At 40.9% G+C, this 24,847-nt stretch overlaps 2 protein-coding genes across 4 annotated transcripts; both read right to left on the bottom strand.

Moving 5' to 3' along the window:
- Positions 1-68: 68 nt before the first annotated feature.
- On the bottom strand, positions 69-20,659 carry cobll1b (cordon-bleu WH2 repeat protein-like 1b). 3 transcript variants are annotated; one of them, XM_028393267.1, is made up of 14 exons: positions 20,253-20,659; positions 19,972-20,055; positions 6,911-7,099; positions 5,588-5,792; positions 5,266-5,491; positions 5,131-5,172; positions 4,956-5,050; positions 4,576-4,812; positions 4,336-4,465; positions 2,690-2,912; positions 2,542-2,603; positions 1,027-2,465; positions 669-806; positions 69-592 (listed from the first exon to the last, which is right to left on the bottom strand). In XM_028393267.1, exons 1-13 carry the CDS (start codon positions 20,285-20,287, stop codon positions 708-710), a joined length of 3,066 nt encoding a protein of 1,021 aa, XP_028249068.1. In that variant the 5' UTR covers positions 20,288-20,659; the 3' UTR covers positions 69-592; positions 669-707. The 3 variants fall into 3 exon arrangements, with proteins under 3 accessions (XP_028249068.1, XP_028249070.1, XP_028249069.1); XM_028393269.1 differs by lacking the exons at positions 19,972-20,055; positions 20,253-20,659 and adding an exon at positions 16,072-16,227; XM_028393268.1 differs by lacking the exons at positions 19,972-20,055; positions 20,253-20,659 and adding an exon at positions 11,766-11,994.
- Positions 20,660-21,151: 492 nt separating this feature from the next.
- slc38a11 (solute carrier family 38 member 11) lies at positions 21,152-24,705 on the bottom strand. Its single transcript, XM_028393271.1, has 12 exons — positions 24,581-24,705; positions 24,375-24,489; positions 23,678-23,752; positions 23,464-23,598; positions 23,321-23,386; positions 23,135-23,241; positions 22,974-23,053; positions 22,805-22,875; positions 22,028-22,189; positions 21,837-21,949; positions 21,575-21,706; positions 21,152-21,502 (listed from the first exon to the last, which is right to left on the bottom strand). The coding sequence occupies exons 1-12, from the start codon at positions 24,590-24,592 to the stop codon at positions 21,263-21,265; spliced, it is 1,308 nt and encodes a 435-aa protein (XP_028249072.1). The 5' UTR covers positions 24,593-24,705; the 3' UTR covers positions 21,152-21,262.
- Positions 24,706-24,847: the final 142 nt, after the last annotated feature.

Here is a 24,847-nt window from a genome sequence, read left to right as displayed (position 1 = left end):
ATTTCAGCAGTTCATACAGAAAAAGTCTGTGACATTCATGCTCAAACAAAACAATAATAATATTAATATTAATAATAAATGACTTGATAAAAGCTTTATTTATAACAACACTGCTTGACATGACATGACATGACATGACATGAACAACAGCTGTACAGTACACATCAGTGTATTTCTGCATATTTTAAATCATAACTCTGTAATACTTAAATATAGATCTGATGTATAATCTAAGAAGCACTGAGGTCAGACCTGGTCTGTCCTACACATCCAGTATTATTTAGATAATACTTTTTTAATTAATAAACCCAATAATATTACAACTCTGGAAGTCGAATAATTTATAGAACGGTTTTCATTTACCATCAATTATCACTCATAAGAGAACTGCATTAAATGCAAGATAGTCACCACACAAAATAAAAAGAAGCATTAAGATATGCAAGTCAGCCAGAGATAGCACTTAATGAGAGAGAAAATAACCAAAAAATGATCGTCAAAATACATCAGTTCATGTTGAAGACTAACAAAAAAGGTAAAACAAAAAAGTCACTTCTTCTGTGGGGTTTGATGTCAACAGTATAATCTCCTCCTGAAAGCAGAAGAGAATGTGTCATGCATGTTTTGTGAATACATTGAAACAATATGCTGCACAGTGTTTTGCTTACTGCAGATGATGACATACTGTCACAAGAATTAAGGCACAGCTACAGGCTGCTCTCAGGGCCCATTTCAGCACTAAAAGATGGCGGTTCTGTCGTTTCGGTCTGCGGAGTGGGGTCATCGCTGTCCAAATCTTCACAGTCCTGTTAAATAAAATTGAGATGACAGGTAACATAAAGAGATAAAACAGCTGTGTTTAGCAATATTTCTGTACAGTACAATGTACATGTATTAAAAATTAAACAAGTGATTAAAAAACATGGATTCCTTTAGAGGTCTTGTAACCTGGCGATGAAGGCTGGCTGCTGCTGACATGTTTATTAAAATATCTTCCTGTTAGTGTGCCACACCGTCAGAACTAACCTTGAGATTACTTAATCCTTTTGACTCCATGACCCATGAGTGACTTGTAATTGGAGAGACAGGTGGTGACACAGGGGAGTGAGGTGACTTTGGCCCATGGGATAAGGACTGGCTCCTTTTCACAGCAGAGGACACGGCCTGGGCGAAGCGGGATGGGGTTGTAGGAGAATACGGCCGAGGAGCTGCGAAGCTTCTTAATTTTTCCAAGCTCAGCCCCACACTTGGCTCTCTACATGGCAGACTACTTTGCCTCGTCATTCGCGTGAAGGGTATATTCTTGTCAGGCTGTTTAGGGCTCAGCTGAATGTTAGTGGCCTCTGCTGTTTCCTCTTGACACTGCACAGAAGGTGGAGGAGGAGGGGGTGGTAAGTTTGCTCTCTGTGCTCCTTCTTGAGTCTCCCTCAGGCCAGGGGAAGGATTGGCACAAAGACTTTTCTCTGCTGCTGAAGTTACATAATACCCAGGTGTTTTTTTGTGCTGTGTCAAGCGGAAAGAACCAGGCTTAGGTTTAGTTGCGGGTGGAATTTTTATCTCCTTGACGTCTGCAGGTGAACCTGCTTGAGATGCCCCATCAGTTGAGGAGGAGATCTTGTCATCTGAGCTATGTAAACTTGGTGATGAGGAAAGAGTGGATTCAGGTATACTTCCATTAACAGTGTGTTGAGTTGTAGTAGTAGTAGTAGTGCTAGTAGGTACGTCTTCCCTGGGTAAAGTTGAAGGCAGCTCACTGGTTTCTTTTGAGACTGCTGTATGTCTGCTCTGTTCTGTACTCTCGTCTAACTGAAGAGAACCAACATTAAGTCCCTCTTCTGGAGCTCCAGGAGGCGCCTCCAGTGTCAGTGCAACTTCAAAATATCTCAGCTTCTCCATAGATTTCTGAGGCACAATAGTGTATGTTGTCATCCCCACCTTGGGGATGTAATCCCTTGTCAGTTCGTTGGAAGGCTTCGGCTTTGGCTCAGAGTCTGTGGTATACACAGGTGCTGCCTTTTTTGTGGCAGGGGCACTTGCTGTTGAGTCTTGGCATGATGAGGTCTCTAAGGTGTGGGGTGAGGCATGTTTGAGGTCAGGGGGTCCCAGCTCTTCTGTTGAAGTGCCCATGTCTTTTTTCCCCGCTGAGTCAAAGGAAGGCACATTTGCTGATGAGGACACTTCACCCACAGCTTGTTGTGGCTGCACAGGGAGCTGTGTGAAGTCTGTTTGCACTTGCGCATCTTCTCCAGCGGGGCGTGATGTGCTGGTGGCCACAGCACTCTCCAACCTGTCAATCCATTCCCCAGGGGTTTCAGTGTTTGCTTGAACAGAGGCCTGTGCCTCTGCATCCTGCATTACAGGCGGAGGGAGGCTGGGAGGAGCAGACCTGCAGTCCCCTTCAGTGCTGTCAGTTGTAGACTCTTCACAGATGGGATGTGCGCTTTCAACTTGAAATGAACCACTATCTGTAGAGAATGAAAGAAAATTTATGAAATAGATCAATACATATGTACACCATATGAACCAGTAGTGCAAACCCACTGTTATCTGCCGCTTCAGTTTTGCTCAGAGTTGCAGAATCATCCAGTGTGCTCTGCAACTGCCTGCAAAAATAATAATAAAAAAATTAAAATCAGCTCAAATGAAAATATAGATTTTCCTTCAGTATAACTTGTTGTCCTTTTCGTACTTGCCATCTGAGGACAGATCACAAGACTGATCTTCCCCACTGCCCTCCACTGACATGGTGCTCTGTGTCTCAAAGTCTGGGGATGGGGAATGTAAAGACACATCAGGCGACATGTTGAGGCTGCTGTCCTCTCCCTGGGTATTACTAGCAGTTACAGACATTGAGGACGCAGTAGTCTCCTCCTGCTCCATAATTTCCTCCAGTGTCTTGGCTGCTGCAGCCACTGTAAGACATCAACCAGAAACATACACAAGACATGTACATGTACAGCGGCTGTAAAAATAGATGATTTAAGTCCTCCTTTTAACTGCTTTTAAAGTTATTCTAATGAACTTAATCCAGTTATTAGATTTTCTTACTAACTGCATTAGAAACAAAACATCCCACTATATTTATCTTACTACTCATGGAGACACTTTCAAGTATGAGCAGTCCACAGAGTGATCATTTACGTCTTTTTCTTCCTATTCTAGCTCTTATTTTAGCATTTAAAAGGAAGCACATCACAGAGGAGCCGAGAGCAAAGGGAATTTCAAGGCTGCTTAAACAAAGCTTACTGTTCTCAGCCTCTGATCTCTGTACCTACTGAGCCACGCCAGGCAGTTTGGGGAAAAGGCAGAGGAGGTGATCTTTGTCTCTGACGTTAGTGTCGGTAAAACAGGCAGCAATGAGCGGGTGGAATAATTTGTACATGTAGCTTGTACCCACAGTTTTTATGACTGACCACAGTTTAGTTTATATATATATATATATATATATATATATATATATATATATATATATATATATATATATATATATATATATATATATATATATATATATATATATATATATATATATATATATATATATATATAGATGAAGTTTACTTAACAAAACAGAGTTATATGATCACATTTAAAATGCTTTCAGGCCTTCTTGTGGACACATTTTGTATGATCTGCTACCTTTCTTCTTAAACTAAAAGGTACAATGAAATAATGTGACTCTTTATATACTTTACTGCATACATAAACTGGACATTTCTCAAACTTCAGCTTGAGACATTTTGAATATGTTTAGTTTTTGCTTTAAATTGTTCTGTATACAGGACGGGTGGAGTTTCCCCTCAGGGCACAATACAGCAAGAGTCAAACGTGGCTACACAATCACAGGAAAGTATGCCAAAGCAAGTCCATAATACTGGAGCAAGGAAAAAATACCAAAGAATTCAAAACTTACAGAAATGTGGAATGTACCACAAATGAGTGTATCAGTGGATTGTTTTTAGTCTTTTCAGACACATTTGGGAGACACATATCATTAAGCTAGATGTAAGCATAATTATTTATCACAAATAAAACATGAAAAAATCTGCAGAAAAATCTGCATAAAGGTTGATCTATTTGGATTAATACATGTCATGTCTGCTTACAAGCCTAAAAAAATGAAGCACTTCTTAGTGGAAACCACTAGGAGGCACAAGAGTCTAATACAATAAAATCTGTGCCCAGGCTGAGGTGTCTCACAGTACACAAAGTACATTTTCAAAGTAAATTTCATTAATCAAATTATTCTGACCCAACATTTATATGTATGATAAAAAATAGCCCCTGTGAGCTGACATGAAACACTGACAAAACTAAATGGAAATGAATGCAAACCTTGCAAACTGTCCTCTAGTGGAACAGATTCTAGGACAGCAGCACTTGGAGATGTGGGGGGCGGAGGAGCTTTGCGTTTGGTCCTCTTTAGCGAGGACTCAGCAGAGGACCCACGACTCAAACCAGCCATCTACATAAAGAAGATTTACACAATCAATGCACAACACAAACAGAAGAATCACATGACTGTCCTGCTACCGTTACACCCAATGGGCAGAAACATCATAACTGTCCATCCACCTGATCTCCGTCCAGCTGGGAGCTAGGTTCAGAGTGGATCCTCCGGCGGGGGCTGAGTTCTGAGGAGCCGCTCTGAGACACAAGGAGCGGAGGCGGGGGCGCACGTCTCTTCTTTGGCACATCCGTGGGGAACGTGGGTGAGCCGAGCGGAGACGAATTTGAGCTGGGTAAGGCCATGCTGAGTGGACGCTGCTTGCTCATAAGCACAGGAGAAGCTGGAGCACTGGCTGCAGTCGGCTTTAAAGAACAAACATCCAATCAGAACCGTTTCCAAACAGAGTGAACATTAACTAAGGGAAAACCAAAGTAAACAAACCCTTTAAATATACTTTTTGAAAGAGCTCCACTCTTACATAACCAGGAAATCATAAGAGCTTTACCTGCTCAGCCTTTTTCTTGCTTTTCCTGAACTTGCTGAAGAGCCCTTTGTTTTCTTTCTCTTTCTGATTTTTATCTTTGCCTGGCATGACTGTGCCTGAAATACAAAAAGGCACGAAAGCACTGTTAGCTTCAGCTCTGTTTATATCAATCAAACAAACTTACAGACTGATATACCTGCATATGATGGAGAGCCTGGACACACAGGAGAAGCAGGTCCTGCAGAGGCAACACAGGAGGTGCAGATCAGGAGATATTTACTATAAAACAAACAGTATGCTAAACACTGTGTGCATCAGGGTTTGTGCTTACCTTTCATATCTCTTGCATAAACCTCCCGTATTGCGTAATCATTTAGAGAACTGGACAAATCCAAAGGGGACAGCGACTGGACATCTTTCAACAGAACTGTAGTGTCCACATCAAATTCACATTTCTCACAGATTGCAGGTAAAAGTTCAGAGAGGGGAACTCGAGGGTTTACTCGTAATATTGTTTTCTGAGTCTTTTTGTAGTTTATCACCATCCGGACAGTAGCCTGGAGAATACAACATGTGCCACATTGATCAACACAAACAGCAATACAAAGGCGTCAGTGATTTCTAAAATAAAATGTGTAAAATGAGCTGTGTACCTCGGGCATCTGAGGACCCGCCTTCTTATTTTTATCCTCCCCTTTAGGTTTGAGTATGATTTTCTCTGCATCCAGAGTTCCTATGAGAGCATTGGGTTTGAGCTTAATGTTGTTCTTGTTGGCAGTGACCAGTTCCAAGGTGTGGCCTGATGGGTTCAGGTGGTACGTTGCACATAGAGTGACTAATAGGTCCATTAGAGGTTTGCTGAAAGACACAGAGAGAAAATGATAGTTTGATATAACAAAACAAAACAAAACAAAGTGTGGTACAAAGCAGGTCAGTCTAAGCATTATTCAGAAAATCTTACAATACAAGGGACAAATAATTTTTGGTCTACAGTAGTAGTTTTATTTCTCTTGAAGCTGAAACTACATCATCATCACAAAGATGGCGACCTTCATCTTGAGGAGCAGGTAGCACAGGCTGCAAAATTCCCAGCAATTTGTTGTTGTATTGTTTGTCAAGTTAACTCTGTGGGGTGACTAGCTTCCCTGGATCCAGGCTCTCTTTGCTATGTGTGAATTCAGCTGCCCATCAAGCTGTAAGAAGAACTCTCCACTGATGCAGCCACCATATAATAAGAGCTACTGTGTATAACCTGGGCCATAAACCAATTAATAACATCTGGTTCCATAAAATATGTAGCGTTTGCTTCTAAAGGTGACACTAAGACCAAACTTTAAGCCAAATAGTACACAATATTTAAGAGCAGCATATTAAGCTTCCAGACAACATAGTACCTGATATTTACAATCTGCTGTGGAGGCAACAGGTAAATGAATCTCTTCATATTGGATTAGTCTCAGTCATTTCCTAAGAGGCTAAGGTGCAAACGATACCTCACACAGATTGTTTACAACTGAGTGCATTATCTTGAGCAAACGCTTTTGATGGAAAAGTCAGACCTGTGTGAGTGAGCAGACTTTCAGAAGGACACGCAGACCTTGTCCCTTCCTGACATAGAGATACAGTATGTTGACACATGCTGATCTGATTAGATGTTACAGACTCTGTTTAAGCAACTTTGCGTGGGTCATTATTGCACCCTGGCATGCAAAGGCTGATAACAAAAAACATCTTTATTAAGCACAGATAATACAGAAATTCAATTAATTTAGCCCCAAGTCCACATTTTATCTTAAACCACAACATTTAGCCACTCCACCCATCTGACTCAGAAGTGCATGTGGTGACGTAATCTGACATCAGCCCCATGATGCAGCGCTGCTGTTGAAATGTTCAGCGTGAACAGAGTCAGCTCATTTTGAGCGCGAGTGTACAATGCTTAACATCGTGATTTAAACACAGTGAGGTAAGTGTACCTTCCATGAACCACGGTCATCTTTTCCACTCCACCAGGTAGAACCACAGTCAGAGAGAGCTCTTTATCAATAAGGTTCTCCTTCTGGTCCATGGTTAAATGAGGGTTTCCTGGGTACCACTGGGAAAAACCTGGGGAATCCAGCTTCTTTAGTCCAGGCGGGGATGGTGCTTTGCTTTTGGTCGACACCCTGCAGTTTAAAAAGAAAGTGTAAATTATCCTTAAAAAAAAACAAAAACAAGCCTGACGCAGCCAGACAAATCAACACATCTGAGCTCGAGTTGTGTTTCTTCTCATCTGAATGTGTGTGTGCAGCTTTTGAAAAAAAATATAATTGAAAGACAATTTTCTTGATTGAAAATCAAACAGCAACAGACAGCATGAAAGGAATCCTTTCTTCCTCTGGTTTTAGGAAGCAGTGAGGCTATTACATGAAAAGAGTTCAAGACCACTTTGCAAACAAGTCACAAGACAACTAAGTGGGCAGATTTACTCATTGAGCCTGAAGAAATGGCTGTGAATGGACTGACATGTGAGAGAGAGACTGATAATAAGACGCAAGACAGAAACCTTCATTTCAGCCTCTGTGCTCACAGCGGTAAGCTGAGGCTTTACAGTGTAGCATGTGATTTTTAAAATGCAGAAATGTCACCCCAGTGTACATCACTTGGTACAGATTTGTCTATCTAGTGTCTGCAGCTATGTCACATTTCATCCAGAAATGCTGGAAACTGTGCCAGTGATGTGTGGAGAGAGAGCAGTCCCAGTCATGTGACTGTTCCATCAGGCATGCTGCACAGGCATTTTTTATTCATGTCAGGATTTTCTGTCAGCTAGAACATCTGTGAGAAATAGCATTTCAGATAATTACACTGTTCTTCTTATACTTCGACCATAAACAGGAAGTGTTTTAGACAGATTTGAACGTCATTATAAGATGACACTACTGCACTAAAAAAACATCATTCAGTGAGCAGAGGATATTCACTCCAGATACAGTCAGCTGTGATTTCATTCAGTGAGTGTATATGCACAGACAGAAACAGTGCTCTGAAGTACAGCCTGCAAAGTCTCACGTGGGGGCACTGCTTATTCAAACAGAGGAATCCCAGCAATGCAAGGTCACAGGCTCCACTGAGGCACAACTAGCAAGGGATTATTAGTATTGCTATGAGGGCGGATGCACTTAAACACTATGACTGTGACATAAACACACACTAAGATGGATACATATGTTTTGCTCCCCAGTTAGGATTTTCTGCAGACACAACCAATAAAGATGTCCCAGCTACAGCTACAGTAGCAAACAGGTCGCTGAAGGATTCATATTTTTTTCATAGAGTTTGCAGTTTTTGATGGATGGTCTGTAACCCTCCATCACATGTTTTTCAACTTAATAGTGGACAACATTTAAAGCATTACTGTTCACTGGTTCCTTAAGTCACTACAGGACAGGCCATGAAATCCATGAGGACTGCTTCAGTTGATCATATGATCGTATGTCAGCGATGCTACTGTGGGAGACAACAGGAACACTTTTTTTATTATTATTTGTTTATCTTTAAGCCAACCCGGATGTTATTGTCAAAGGATCCAGCAGAAATAATAACCAGCAGGCCCAAATGTACAGCCACGGGATGTGAACAGTTTTTCTCATGTCTGAAACTAACAGGACTGATGAAAACTAAAATGAAAGGACGCCAAACCAGCCTACCTCACTGCAATCAACGCGGTTTTCACCAGCTATTTCTTAATCCATAATCAAATCCATTAATGTGTACAAAGTCCTTCCTAACCTCTTAGCTAGTTCGAGACCAGTGATTTATTACATTGAGCTGCACCAAAGGAAACAATCACAGAATACTAAAAAATGTGCCCTGTAGCTATATGGTTGTGCTGAAAAATAAACATCTATACTGACGTGTCTGTGTGCACACCCATAATGTAAATGTAGTCATCAGAAGGTACAAGTGATGCTCTGCTCAGACATCCACCCACACAACATTGCAGCCCAGGGCCACATGTGACAGTAGTGAAGAAAGAGCCATGAGCTCGGTAAAACCGATGCTTTTGATCAGCAATATGGCCTCCAGTGTGTTAATTTAAAACAAGCAGGACATTCATGACACCGACTTTAAGATGCACATTTGTCTGAAAACATCTTAGGGCTGATGTGAGTAATGAACTCTACATTTAGCTTGTGACTAAGGAGGCCACAGTATGCTGACACGTCAGTTTGGTCAAAGGCTGTTTGTGTTTGAGTTCATCGAGGCTGAGTTTTTAATCACTTTTATACAGCACACAAGTATCTGTGCTGTATTACTGTAAACTCTCCAATCTGCCTGACATCATCTCTGCTGAGTAAATCTGGCTCCAGTGACGTATTGGCTCATAAAATAATGTTGACATCATAGGACAGAAGGAAAGGCCTGCGTGCTTAGGACCCTGATGACCCACACTGATCCATCTAGATCCAAGTTTTCAGCACTGCAAGATTTCATTTATTTTATAGACTTTAAGTTTTAGTATACAATGGCTAAAATGGGTAACAGAAGGATTACTGAATTACTACAAGCAAATTAACCTTTAACTGGTCTTTATCTGGTCCGCTGTCAAAAAGTCCTGCAGTTCTGGAGCCAGTGAGAAGATACTTTTGCCTGTTTTACTAATGCTGACAATCTGAACCATTTATCGTCAGCTGTTTGTTTATTTTGGCAACTAAATCAATGTAGTCCAAAGTTTAGTGATGCAGGCTGAAAAACTGGATCATAAAATGCCCACGCTTCCCTGGAGATCTTTGTCCATTTTGGTCAAACCTAAAAGTTAATTTGTTGTTTAAAAAATAAATAAATAAAACGTCTCTTGTAGTTGTACAAATACATGCACATGCATACTGGCCACTTTCCAAATGAACCCATCTGTAGGTAACTAGCTGTGACACAATTAGCACCATCTGGAGCTAAACCTGCATTTGTTTATGTCTTCTGCCTCTATGAACTCTTTATCTATTATTGTTGTTGTTTACCCTGAATGCCTCTTTGACGGTGATGCGTTCAAAACCCAAACAGTAAAGGAATGTGAGATAAACAACAAACGCAGGTATAACCACATGTATGGCCGCTCTGAACGCCATGAATTCCCTGAAGAACGGCATGCTGAAACAGACTGCGCTCTCCCCTGAGTACAAAGTCCTGACTTCATACATTTGGCAGCCCTCTTGCAGTGTATCTAAACTTCCCCTTTTTCCACACATTCTGGAAATACTCTTCAACTAAAACTTGTCAGTAGAAAATGTTCATTTTCTGATATTAAAACTGATATGAAATGCTGAACTGAAAAAACTCACATATCATGTGATACTGGACCATGAATAACCTTAAATATACACAATTATTACATTGGCATGGAAAAATATTCAAAGGCTACGCGTCAGGTTCAGGGTCAGCTCAGTTTATACAGCTGTGTCATCAGCGATTTTTATCGAGACACCTCAAGCAGGTAACGGTCTGCACGCAGCCAGCTTTGTTATTTTGCCATCCAGTCCTGTGTTGTTGTGTTGCTCAATGAGAGGAAGCATGTTGAAGCATGACTGTGCTGAGTGTGCCTCATTCACAGGGTTTCCCTGGGAGGTCCAACGCTCACAAACAAGTCCATTCAGTGCCCGAAAACATGCTTGACAGACACAATCACCAGGAAATAACAGGCCTGTACTCACTGTGCCATTTCTCACTGTGTGTTATAAGATCATCTTGTGAATGTCAGTACATATGTGAATATAGAATATATATGTTTCATGCTATAGGGTGCTTTGTTTAACTTGCCATCAGCTGATTTGAATTGAGTGGCTGTAACACATGAAATATATCCTGAAAATGTTTGACCCCAAAAATAAGTTGTTAAAAAACAAATATTTACTGTAAGATAACTTGAAACATGAGGATGAAGGCTGTAAATGCATGGTAACATGATCAGACCTTAGCTGCACGCCCACTAAAAACCGCTGAAAGATGTGAAAGAACAGAATAATATCCAGATGCTTCTTCTTGTGTAAAAATACTTGAAATACTTCTGTGCTTATGTGTGAAAAAGACAGGATGACAGCATGTGAGAGAGAGAGAGAGAGAGAGAGAGAGAGAGAGAGAGGGAAATGAGAGAGGAGAGCCTGTGTTATAGTATAATTTGTCAAAAATACTGTCAAATTTATCAAAATAAACTCAATATCATCAGACAACCAGCTAAACAAAGCAAATTCCCTACATTCTTTTGCTCCAGGTAGCATTACTTTGAGCAGAAACATGTTTCTGTATTTAAATCAATTTAAACATCAGGTCAAACATAACAACATTTTGCTCAGATATTGAACCACAGCTAGAAATGTAACTTTCGTTTGAGGTTCTTAGAAGGTGAAGGATTAGTAGAATCCTTCTGTGGTATGCTAGCAGCTGCTAGGCAGCAGGATGGCCCCTTGGGGAATGGTGGGTTCATGTACAAAAAAATTTTTTTTTTTTCGTTCATGGAAGCTTTTCAATTCAACCAACACCCTGTTTATTTTAAGGAACAACAGCAACCATGCTTCATGCTCCAGTGACCAAAACACCACAAACCCCTGTTAGAGGCAGCTTATTAGCCGCAGTCATATGTACAGGCTCAAACATGCCACACTGCAGCAAGTCCAACACACACACCCTGCACTTCAAGTCACAACACAGTGCGCTTCAAGGCCCTCTTCAGCACTTCATTAGACCTTGCTGCTCAGATTATAATGCAGATGAAACAATGAGAAGCAGAAATTTGGAGAGCAGGTGACAGACCTGCTTTTCCTCTCAGTTTGCCAGCGTTTCATTCCAAGCTCTTACCTCTTCACCTCAGGTTGCTCCTGCTGCTCAAATAATTTCCATTCTGCAGTGCTGTGTATCTCCCATGAGAAGTCAAACAGACTAAACTCTTCACAGTATAGCTGTAAAAAGGCCCACCTTAATGCCACGCCCAAAGCTGTGACATCAGAGATCTGTCTCCTCTACCTAAATCCCATCGGCCCTCCTGCTGCCTCTCTCCAGCATACAATGTGCTGGTAGCACTCCCCCCATGCTCATGAGCAGAAAGGTAAGCAGCTTTGCCTCCCTCTGCAGACATGAACCTGAGGGTGGGGCCTGTGGAGCAACAGTTTACTGGCACACACACTCCAGCCCGGGGCACACAGACAAAGACTTGAGTAAATATGCTGAACTATCATGTGCTTTAATCATGAATAAGCTGATGTAATTATCAGAGCAAACAAAAATATCCTGGTTCTCTGACTGTCTTCTCACAGGGTTAAAAAATAAAAACCTCTTGGATCGCTTCCTGCTGTCTAACTTAATCAGGTAGTATTTCTGTGTTTACTTTTCATTATAAAAAAACACTGCCGACCGTTCAAAACCACACCTCACTTCTGCAGAACTGACTCACTCCCAAACCATGTCAGAGGACTTGTCGGGTGAGCGAAACAATAATCATAGTGATTCTTAACAAACACCATGTATTTTGTAAAGGTGAGCGGCGTACATGTATACACAGAGGTACCTCACATTCAAGTATTTCATTAATTATCTGGACAAGAAACAACAATCATTTCAAATCAGACAGTTTAGCAAACAATGTTGGGAGGGTTACATTTAAAAAATCCTGCCTACAATCCTACAAATTATAATTTGTAATATATTCAGTAAGACAGAGGAAAGAGATGTGAACGCGATCACTGACAGGGATTCATTTTATTTGTTTATTGTTGCCCATATTGTCTATAGGGCCCCGTTCACACTGGGGAAATCAATCCAGCTAGAGCGGGACTCGTATCTGGATATATCCGGATTGATTTCAATCCACCTCTTGGAGGTGGATCTAGCTGGATTGGCTCAAATGTGGCTCAGGTCTGAATGCAAATGCAGCTAACGAATCCGGCTAGCGACGTGATACTTCCGGTTCACGGGGACAGTGTCCGGGTCGTGTACAAAAGCCGTATGTAAACAACTGTCGAACTACGACAGCTTTGCCCCAAGTTTATTTTCGACAAAGAAATAAACTGCTTTTTAAACGGAAAATAAAACAAAGGAACGAGTGACACGGGACAAAAACGGAAGAAAAAAAAACGCATGTTGCATGCGCACATGCGGTTCTACCACGTCCTGAACGGACTCTGTATATTACCAGGCGCCACCTAGCGGTTTGGAGGACAGCAAACAAGCCGGATTAAGCCGGATTGAGCGCACGATAGCCAGATTTGATAATAGGTCTAAACGTATCCAGCTTAAAGGCTATCCAGATTCAATCCCACTCTAGCTGGATTGACTTTCTCTAGTGTGAACGGGGCCTAAATGTGTGTCTAGAAATGCAGACATTGCTTGTGCCTATGACACAAACTGTTTCAACCTGCTTACAAAAACAGGAAGTGTTTATCATTTCATCTTATAGAGCTAGAAGTATCTTTTGCTAGACCTGCTTAGCAAGGTAGCTAACAATGATGACAACCATCTGTGGTCAGCGAATAATTAAGCTACACATTTGGCTCACAGTTTGATCAGCGAGTGTTAACTAAAGTAAACTGTATCCATAAACCACCACAATCAAGACCTAAAAGAACACCTGATCTACTCCTTTTCCTTTCTTTAAATGAAAGGTTTGATGCAGGATTTGGAATCAAAAGCAGGAAGTGATAACTTTCGATCATAATGTTTCTAGAAACGTTACGAAAGGCTATTGTGATTTTCCCTACTGTATAACTGTAATAAGACATAATACTTATTGTCTTACACTGCCAATGGTCTTTTCTGCTAGACACAATGTCAAAGCTAGCACATCTGAACCCTGTCTGGTACGGAAGCAATAAATTTGGCTTCCCATTGTGAAATAAGTGCTCATTGCCAGTTCTTATCAGCAGTCCTCCACTTTCACTTAAGAATCTGCAACTCTTTCCACACACCAAACACCACCATCGCCAAATACCATCAGATGATAAGGGGGTTAAGTGCTGAGTAGATATGATGGAGGGCTGGAAAACTCAATTCAAACCATTACTATTGTTAAATCTAAAAAATAGATTAATACATGGATGTGTTTGTTTTTGTATATATATATATATATATATATATATATATATATATATATATATATATATATACACACACACACACACATACGAATATACTGTATATATGTATATATATATATATATATATATATATATATATATATATATATATATATATATATATATATACATATATACAGTATATTCGTATATATATATATATGTTCCACTTCCTGCAGAGTAATTCATCCATCCTCACTGTTGCCTTTTTCCATGATGCTATGTCTACACATCATCCATCCTTAACACTAACCTTTTCTGACAATAAACAGTCTTCTAACCTTTCACCTTCTCCAACACTTCCTTCTAGGGCCTGTTTTCTCTCCCAATCTCTCAGAGGCAGCCTGATAAATGTTGGGGTTCCCTTAGACTTGAGCTGTGGACTGCCACTGAAATATTTAATGACAGGAAGCCAAGAGGAGTGCCACCTCTGCAGATGCATGCTGAGAGACATGCTCTCTCTCTCTCAGCTTCGTCCCTGCTCCCTGGAGAGGGCAGTCTGCCAGAACTGAAGATGACTCCCTCCCTAGGGTCAAATCTGGACCACTGCACTGGTCCTGGTACACCACCTCCCCTTACCTGCAGTCACTTCCAACCCTACTCTTTCACCTCCCCCATATGCATTTTCACTGTATTTCATGAACATCATATCATTATATCACATGCATTACATAAGCACACATTCCTTGTGTCATATAATTTCACTGTCTTAGGTTTCAGTGGTGCTGGGGGTGGAGGGGATGGGGGTGTTTCTGGAGAAAGACAAAACACAGGACCAGAGCCACGGCTGGTAATTTGGTGAGAGGTCACTCACAGTAAACACAAGCTTTTTAAAGAGGGTCTGGAAAGGCTATTACTTCATAAGCAGTGTGGGATGGAGAGAGATTAGGAGGAAAAAAGAGCAGAGGGACCCCCTGAGAACTTCCCACTTCCTATGTGTACCCTTTATTACCTCAGGGCAAAACAAAAACTTTTTCCCACAAGCTGCTTCTGGTCAAAGTCAACTTATCAGACTGTCCCTGTCATTAAGCATTCTGATACAAACACCAACCACAATGCTACTCATTCTCAATCTTTCTGTCATTCATATCCCATAGTGTGCTTAGTAGTGCAGCAGAGCCAGATTAAGCTGGAGGTCAGTAAATCTGTCAGCCAGTTAGATTATGAGATTTGAGACCATTCTAAATTGTACAGTAGTCAGTGAACTGTGGTGTGTTACGGTGCATTACCCTCACCTTATCTCAAAGCAGCTTAAATATTTTCCCTCTAAACATTGCACCATAACAAACTGATGGCTGTGCGAAGACAAAAAACGAAATGTGACTAACATAAAGAAAAGAGAACAATGCAGATTTTAAACTGAGTAAATGTATCCAGAAAATGAACTTAGACGACGTCTGTGTCTTGAAGAATTTTTTTTCCACATTTCACAAACAGATAAGCTGCAGTAATTATCGGTCCAGTCTCTGGTGACTTGACCAAATGTGCTTTTTTTTTTTTTTTTTTAAAGTAAGACCAACATTTAGATAAAACAACTCTGTGAGAGAAAGAGCTCTCCCTCGGGTCATAATTATAACTCTCATACTGTGTCCTTTCATCTGAAACAATGCAGCATTGTCTGCAGTGGGGCATCTTTCAAAAGGCTTTTTTCCACTGTTTTCTAATCACATGAACAGAGGCTGAGTATCCATCCACACGATTCTACACTTTAAAATTACCTAATAATGCAAACAGCATATTCAATGTCGCATGAACCCCACAGGGTCCGGAATCTGAAAAGAAAACTTGACTTTATCTTAATGTCACGATAGGGTTACACCCATTTCTCACATGCACTTTCAACACAGGCACAACATAAATATCCTAATCTTTCAATGTCACAGTCTGAAGAGGAACGTTTACACATCCCCCCTCGACTAATAACAGATCCTAGTATCTCTATTCCTCTTTACAGAATGAAACAAAACCCTAAAAGCAGCAGTTTATGGGACATAAGGAACTACAGCTGGAATAAACAAAGTGCTTCCTTTACTTACTTATGCTCGCTGTCACTGTGAATGTCCTGTGAAACAGCTGGCTGCTGTCCGTTGGTGTCATGCTGCGGTTCATTAGCTTCCTTCACTGTATGTTAGGAGTTCACTATATCAGTGTTAATATGCAAAATTCAACAGAGGAACCGGTGTTGCAATAATACCAGCATATCTGGGTGGACTTCACATCGCAAACATAAGCACAGTGAGAGTGCCATCTAGAGAAACATGTCATAGTGTGCAATAGTTTGCAGGTTTAATATTTAATGTTGAATTTAAGCTTGTCAGTGTGCAGTGAACTCATCTCAGACAGGACTGGGTTGGGATTTTTCTACCAATATCTCATCTAAAACAAGACAAACACTGATAATAAAGGTCAGAAAAATCGAGGCAATTTGTCCATTTGTCACACACAATGTCTGAATGTTATTAGAGATATGTAAAAGTTCCCTTTGACAAAATACAAAGGGCCAATTCATGTGAGGTCAATCTGAATGTTACACAGGCTGAGAGTGGGAGGCATCCAACTGTTATGCCCTGGAACAGTGAATAACAGGCCCATAGAGGGGCCAAGTCCTCTGCTCTGTTTAGCCAGTGTCCAGGCAGGACCTGTGCAGCACAACAGGCTGCTGTGGACAACACCAGTGTTATATAACACACATAAAAAACCCAATGTCTGCTATACAGATAAAAAAGAACAGTTAGGTGTAATGATGTCCAAACTGTGTTTCATAATATTCATAACTTTCCATTAAGAAGCATTTGCTGGTATTTACGGTCAGTGCGTTGGCTTTGGTGTGGTAACAAAGGCGACCTATTATTCCCTGTTCCCTGGATGTTAGCCATTTTGTCTGCTTTAGCCCTGTGAGGCAGAAAGCATCCACAAGATAAAACATCCCAGTATTCAAACACGCACTAGCTCAATGCCAGGGCAAGCTTGATGGGTCTTAATGCTGATTTTCCTCTGGAGTTCTTACATGGAGTGGGTAGAGATCTTTGAATGACTGCCTTTATCTTACACAGAGGATCCTAGTGGGGTTTTTTTGAGTGCAGCCAAATTATACATTCTCCTATATGAAGACAGCCTTGCTGTCTGTGGGGATCATTTTCAAGGAGAAAACACCATGCTGCACTCTCTTCTCTGTTTGAGGCCCATGTGATTTATGTACCTTGACTTTTGTCACTGTGTTTCCACACGCACACATTCTTCTTCAAAGTTTGATTAGTCCATCCTTGCTGTAATTTACATCTGTACGTTCATGTGAGCAGCTGTGCCCTTGGAGTGCCTGCGCGTCTGGAAACAGCTGTGGGGATTCACGATACCTTAACTAATTCCACATTCTGCCCTGAGGAAAGCCAGCCATGTGAGATCATGGTTTAAGGTGTGTCCAATTAGAGTGGCCGTCTCCAAGCAGTGTACTGTTGCAGCAGTAAGGAGGAATGAATGAATCACAACATTATGTGCACAAGATTATTTTGGGTTTTGCCATTATTATGAAAAGGGCAGCTGTTTACAGAAATATTCTGCTAACAGGTTTAAAAATAGAAGTGTTCCCCTGCCTGAAATAAGGGCTTTTTGGGGAGGGGTATGGTATACAGTGGTGGAATGTAGATAAGTATTTGTTGTATTGGTTTGTTGTTACTTGGTATATTTTATGAATACAGTTTCACCAAAATGTTGCTTCGATCTACACAAAAATTTTGGATTGTGTTGCTTTCTCTGATATTCTAAGAAATGATATTAAGACAACTCATTAGGTGAGTACTTATACTTTAAGTACTGTAAGTACTTAAGACTTTCACTTAAGTAGGATTGTTGATGTTGCACTTTTAGTATGTAATTGTACTTTTACCGGTACTTAAGTACCAAGCTTCAGTACTTCCTCCACCACTGATGGTATACATCTTCACTCCAGCCTTGTAAACTGGGCTGGAGGCCTATATTTAGAATAATACCAATGTACACTGAGGAAAAAAGCCTTGATTCAGAATATAAACATGGAATATGCTGTTTAAATGAAACCTGCATAAAACCCCGAATTCTGACATGATCTAAATAATAGCAGAATACATGTTTTTGTGCACCTATGTGGAAACAGTATATTCTGTTTGGACAGAACAGACAGAACAACGCAAACACATCTTTTGTGTACAGCAGCTCAACGGCCAGATTGTGTCAGCTTCAGGGCGAAAACATTGATCATCTCTCACTTCTAGATTACGTGAAAAGCTAGCAGTTGTGCTAATGATTGTTTTAAGTGTTTTCATTTATGGTTTTAAATAGGCTTCGATCTACTTGGTTAGGTTTGGGCAAAGCTTATATTTTAGGTTAAAAGAAAACGCTGCAAGTTAAACTCATTGAACAAGGTAAACGCAACAGACTGCCAATTAACAGGCACTACTTTCACAACACCACTAGGGGGTGCATAGCTAACACCACATCAACGGCCACATTCAAATCTAAACTACTGCTGTTGTTTTTCTGGTGTGGATGAGCTGCACGTTTTGCAGCCTGTGCACTGCTGCGTGTGAGCAATATCGTTAGTAGAATAGTCATCAGAAATGTAAACAGCTTAGTTGGAATACTGTGCTTTACAGAATAATGGCAAAAACAATATTTTCTGCATGTGAATGATAACATTTTTTTCAATGACTGCAATAAAATACTGCAGCAAGACAGAATAATAATATGAATAATAATAATTTATTTGAATTTGTTAACAACCTCTCTGCTTAAAAAAATCACCAGCCCAGTGATTCTGGCAGCACATAGTATTTGGATTACAAATGCAGCGTAGCTTTGAGGGTCACATAAAACCTCCACATATGACTGAAAAAGTGAGAAGCAGCAGGTTTATTCAGCCCAAATATAATAAGACAGAAATGAGACGGGGAACATATGTCTTTCCCACAACACCCCAGCAGCTTGTGGAAGAGCGTGGTTTACTTTTCCAAATAATAGTCAAACCACAGAGAGATTTAGGTAGTCTGCTGCTCCTCACTGCCAGGGAGCGTGGCTGGGCTCTCAGATTACACAATACTTATGAAATATGAACACAAGTCACACCAAGAGAGTGTTTTTTTAAACTGTGTGAGTACTATTTTTACAAAAGGGAAATCACACTTCAGTGTGCAATGCATGACTGGAAACTTTGCTATCATGGAGGAGTAGATATGGAAAATATCATACGCTCAAACTCTCCATCTCACCTCTAATTTAAATCTGAAAATCTCGGCAAATCGCCTCTGAATGCCAAAAAGAGTGAGCAGCGACTATAAAAAATCTCTGGAAACTCACTCTCCCCTTTTAATGATTCCAACCACTGGAACACAAGCAGCTGACATCACCTCTGAGTCTATGAAGCAAAACTGATGGGAAATTCCACCCTGTCATACACTCCCAGCACTTTCATACTGCAGCGCTCTCTGAACTGCTGCATAGAGTTTAGTGAATGCCTGATTACCACTAGAAAACAAAAAAAGCTCATCAGGCTCATCACAGAGACAGAAGGGGGGGCATGTTTGGCCTTCTGCAGAATAGTTCCCATGACCCTCTACATATGGTCAAGGCGATTTCTCAGTACAACTCTCGAAGGCAGGAAATGAGAAGAGTTCAAAGGTTGAAACGTCTGCAAAAACTGAGCAGAGATGCACTGACTGAGAGGAATGTTAGCTGTAAGTTGGTTATATGCAGAAGCATTATTATACAAAGGTGGCCTTATGTCTGCAGCAGCTGCTGCAGTTTGTAACAGCACTCTGCACATTTTAAGGCTTTTTGTCTTACTTTTCTGATCCGGTTTCTACAGAACACACTCATGAAGGTTTAATTGGTTGAGTTTGTTAGAAAGGTCTATTGGAACACATGGTATTTCACTTCTCTGAAGGTGGAAATCCAGACCCACATACCTTAATCCAGAGGAACTCCGAGGATGGGACGGCGACCCATGATCATCCATGACTAAACTCATCGGTTTATGGAAATCCGTCGGACTGGTCAAACACAAACAAAAGGCACAGTTCATTGTTTCTTACTCAGCTAACAAACTACATGTTGCAAAGCCGAACCTGCTGCTTCAAGTGATGCAAACGCCACTGAAATATGGGCGAACCCCACATGAGGTCATCAGCCTTTCAGCCGTTTTTTTCTCCTTTATAATGAGATGACATTTAAAGGATTCACGCCTTACCATGAATACAGTTCGCAGCGGCTGCCAGCTTCCATCAGTCATCACACAGGTCGCTCAGGACTGCCACAAACTGAGTGTGTATGGATAAAAGATCCGCTCTGAAGTGAGTTGTTGTTTTGCGCCTTTTACACAAACCATTCCAGTGTTGTTTGTCCGCCTCTCTGCTCTTTTTTGTGTGCGCTACACACAGTCACATATACATTATTTCCTCCCTCCCCACACTTCACACAACTCTGCCAACTTTTCCTCTGTACATCACAGACGCTGCATCGCCGCACAGAGCTGTAAAAGTGGGGCGTTTCTCAGACCCTTCCCTGCAGACCTCTTCTTCTTCTGATGGGGCTTACAGCGTTAAACTGTGTTTATATCGTGCCAAGAGCACATGAAGCAACAACACGATCGTGTATCCAAAAGAAACACAACCAGGTCCATTCAATTGGCGTGAAATAAGCTGCAGTAGCGTTCCTTAAACACAGCAGCGTTGTTGTTTTGTACTTCCTTTAAACAAACGCTTTATTTGACTGCAGCGACATCTTGTGGCGCAATATGGACACAACCATTTCCCCATAAGTCATTAAAAACACACACCTCCTGACACTTGTGTTGACAAATGAAATACTTCACATTTTCTTTATGAATTTATTTTGTTTGGGTTAATTATGCATGTATACCTATTGTTAATTTCACATCTAATATAAAGTATATAAGTATTTACAGCCTCAGCTTTTTTTAAAGAATTTTGGAATCAAATTGAGACTCCAATTACTTCCTAGGGCCTTTAGACTTTCACAGCTAATTAAAAACACATAAAAAACACATAAAAAATATTACCAACCTTACTTTGTGCCTCTATAGCACAATTATGCTTTATTAATTCGCTCTCCCTCAAACCGTTGACAGGCTACATACAGGTATGATGATATAAAGGTTTCCACAAAGATTTTTTTTTTAGCATTTAGTGCAAAAGTCGGTTTTATAACAGCTGAAACACCATAAAATATTTGCTTCTTTCATACAGGTTGTACAGTGCTAGAGACATTGGCGTCCGTGCAGTAGAACATTTCCACACCATGTAAACAGTCCTGACGATAAAGGCCGGTCATGGTCAAACCAGTGATCATGACAAAGAGGCCCATTATTATCAACATGGTGGGTATCAGATTTTCACCCTGGAACCAGCGGCCAGAGGAGAGTTTGAGGAAACATGCAGACGGTATGATGAAGATCAGAGGTGTGGCGCTCAGAGCTCCCTGGATGGCAGCAGACAATAACAGTGAGATACAGCAAACTAAGAATCAGCACAGGTGACTGGTAAGACTTACATTCAGCTCCAAAACAACTCCCAGACAGTCATAGCCCAAAGAAATGGATGTGCAGACTGCCACTATGAGGACGGTGAGGCCCACATGTTCAAGCTTGGAGAGGTTACGACTGCAAATAACATTTGATATCACCTGAGAAAATCAAGAAGACAGATTCATAAATAGATGCATTTTTGAGAGAGGTGAGAGAGGATAACCCAGCTCAAACCCACACAATTCCTCTTTTACCCACACGTTTAACTTGTCAAAAAGCATCATTCACCTCTCGTGTAACAAAACACTCCAGGGGAAATGTGGTTATTATGCTGAGGCCAAAGCAGAAGCGACCAAATGTCGCCAAGTTATCGTCTCTGCAGTAGTTCTCAAATATGTCTCCTGAAACAGGGGAACATTTGACATAATAAAGAGACTTGTGACAGAAGTTCACGTATCTATAATGTGTAATTCAGATACCTTGTGTGTAGCCGGTGAAGGTTGCATAGCCGGCGACAGCAAATACAGCGCTGATGATTAATGCTGAGCCCACAGAGATGTGGGTGACCTGAGTCCAGTTAGCTAATGTAGGCCGCTCAAGAGATCCATAGATGAGAAAGCTGTTGTGGTGGCATATAAAAGCTGAGGAGACACACAAAAACACATTTCCAGAACTGAAAAAGGACTATTATCCGATTATTTTCCTGAAGGCTTGCACACCTTAAGATGATTATTATTACTCTAGTGTTGCATCACATTGATCTTGAATAATGATCATTTATTAGCATTTAAAGACTTTTTTTAAAGTCACATAGTGTACACACATCTACAGTAGATATGGTGGCTTTGAAGAGCAGCATGTAGAGGCTGTCCCTGTCAGTAAATGCAGGCTGACCACCATCTAAAGTGATGATATGAATTGATGTGCCTCTAGATTTAAAATACATTTGGTGCTAACTTCCTGTACCATAATTAATTGCTGGCTCCCCTACTGCTTCTCCCATTAGTCCTGTTACCCACACTGACTGAAGTACCTCACACAAACCCACTTCAAAGAAACTCCAACATCCATTAAAATCAAAGCTCCATTAATGTGTCTCCAGCCTATTAACAAGTCTATATATGTGGTGCAAAGTGAGCAGTGTTACTTTATCAGAGCCTATTTCTTAAAAAAATGTCTGACAGTCAGCTTGGCTTGTACTTCTGTCTGCAGTCTGGACACACAACATACTGTCATTCTCATGCAGACAAACTCACCAAAAGACATGACCCCGACTGCCTGAATTGCATTCCACTTTGCAAAGACCCATGCATCCTCTGTAGGCGGGCTATAAAAAAAAGGAGACAACACCTCATATCAGATACTGAAGGAGCACAACACGTTGTATACGTGAAAGAAAGGAAGAACCCCATTATTCATTCATACATTTGGGGTCCAAGGGTAGCTGCTCTGATGATTACAATGATGAGGATGGTGACTGTCAGCACCATCGATAGTAAGGACACCTGCTGACACATGTGCATGTTTTACAGGCAGCACTGAAGTCACCACATTACAACGACTGGCTGTTTAACGATCAGTCTTACCTTCCCGAGTTTCTCTATGTTTCGATAAAGTGACAGAGGCAGTGTGAAAACCACCGTTATCAGTATGATAACAAAGTGACGCTCTGCTAGTAAGTGATTGGGACCAACTGCAAACACACATAGCACAAACAAAGTCAGACAGGGGTTGGTTAAATTTTCATTTACGGTAAGAGAAATAAAACATACCTCCAGGTATTCTCTGAAATACTTTAGTCAGTGTGTCCCCAAAGGTGATGTTATAACTGATCATAGCTGAAGGGAAAAAGGGAGGTGACTGAATGAATCTATTTCCACACAAAGCCTGAAAGAAATCAACAGCATTAACTTACCAATAAAAGGATAGAGGAACTGTAGAGCAGATAAAACCAGGAATCCAGGGAGACCGAACGTGCTTTGTACCAGTGACTGATAGCTGTTTGTCCCTGACAGGATCCCTCCTCTAATTAGCAGGATGATTGAGTAGTCTGCCATGAAACAAACAAGGATCAAATGTTCTGTATGTATTCTGAACTCTGATAAATTCAAATTCACGATTTTTCTCACCTGTAATGAATCCAACAGCTACCAAAAGAAGAAGGCCGAAGGGGAGCCCCGCCTGGTTCAGGGCGTACGGTAAACCTGGACACACACCAAATGTTTTGAAATTCTGTTTCTCATGTGAGTTTCAGTGTTTTATAATATACAACTAAAATAAACTTCACTTCCTAGAGCTTCTTTCCTGAATAAGTAAATGCAAAGCTATTATAAATCACACTAATTGATCAGGTTTGGAATGTTGAGTGAGAGCATTCATGTATGATATAAGATCACTGACTTTCTTAAGTGTGAAATAATCACATCAATGCTCACTGACTTCAGTGTCTAATGCTGAACAGCAGGAATGTGAATGAACATTCTGAAATAATTCATGTAATCAATCATCCTGCTTTATGTCGTCTATGATTTGTATACTTATATTTAAATATAAGAACATATACAACCAGCACTGCAGTCATAAAGGTGTTTGGTGCTGTTTGCGTTTGTGAGGTTCAAAGAGTTAAATGGGAGAAAAAGGGGGTCAACAGGCGCTGGTCATATGATGCCGCTGCAGGGCTTCAGCGGTATGAAAGCTTCTCCTTGTTGCACCAAAACAAAGCAACTCATACCTTTACACAATTATACAGATTTGTTTTTAAATGCATTTCCATTGCCAATATGCTATCGTGACGTTGGCTGTTTGTGTTATGAAGACAATATTTACCTATGATTCCAGATCCTATGATGGAGTTGATGAAGTTAAAAGACGCAGAAATCATCGACCCTCTGGAGTCTCTTGTAGATTTTTGTGATGAGAGGAGTGCGGTCCCTTCTTCATTCTTCAATAAGGAAACATACATAATGATGAATTAGAAAACTTAAAGCAGCCGCTAAAAAAGCTCAGGAACAGCATCGATATCATCGTTTTACCTGCTGAGCCATCCTGGGCAGCTGCTGGTCCGCTGCCTGTCCACTGCCGAACTGTCACATCACTGCGGAGTGCCTGAATTTCTGCAAACTTCGTAAAAACGCCTGTCAGTTTTACTCAACTAAAGCCTAAAAAGAGAAAGGAGGACCTCAGCAGCGCCACGGGTCGGTCATGATGAGAAGTGCCGGATGTAAACGCTGACGCGGAGCCAGGCTGCTGTAAGTCATCTTACCTCTGAGAAATAAATTGCACTTTGACACCTGAGGAAA

The sequence above is a fragment of the Parambassis ranga genome, chromosome 21 (genome assembly GCF_900634625.1).
Source record: "Parambassis ranga chromosome 21, fParRan2.1, whole genome shotgun sequence".
Taxonomy (NCBI): Eukaryota; Metazoa; Chordata; class Actinopteri; family Ambassidae; genus Parambassis; species Parambassis ranga.
The sequence above is the reverse complement of the archived record's forward strand: the minus strand, read 5'-3'. Positions and strand labels throughout refer to the sequence as shown.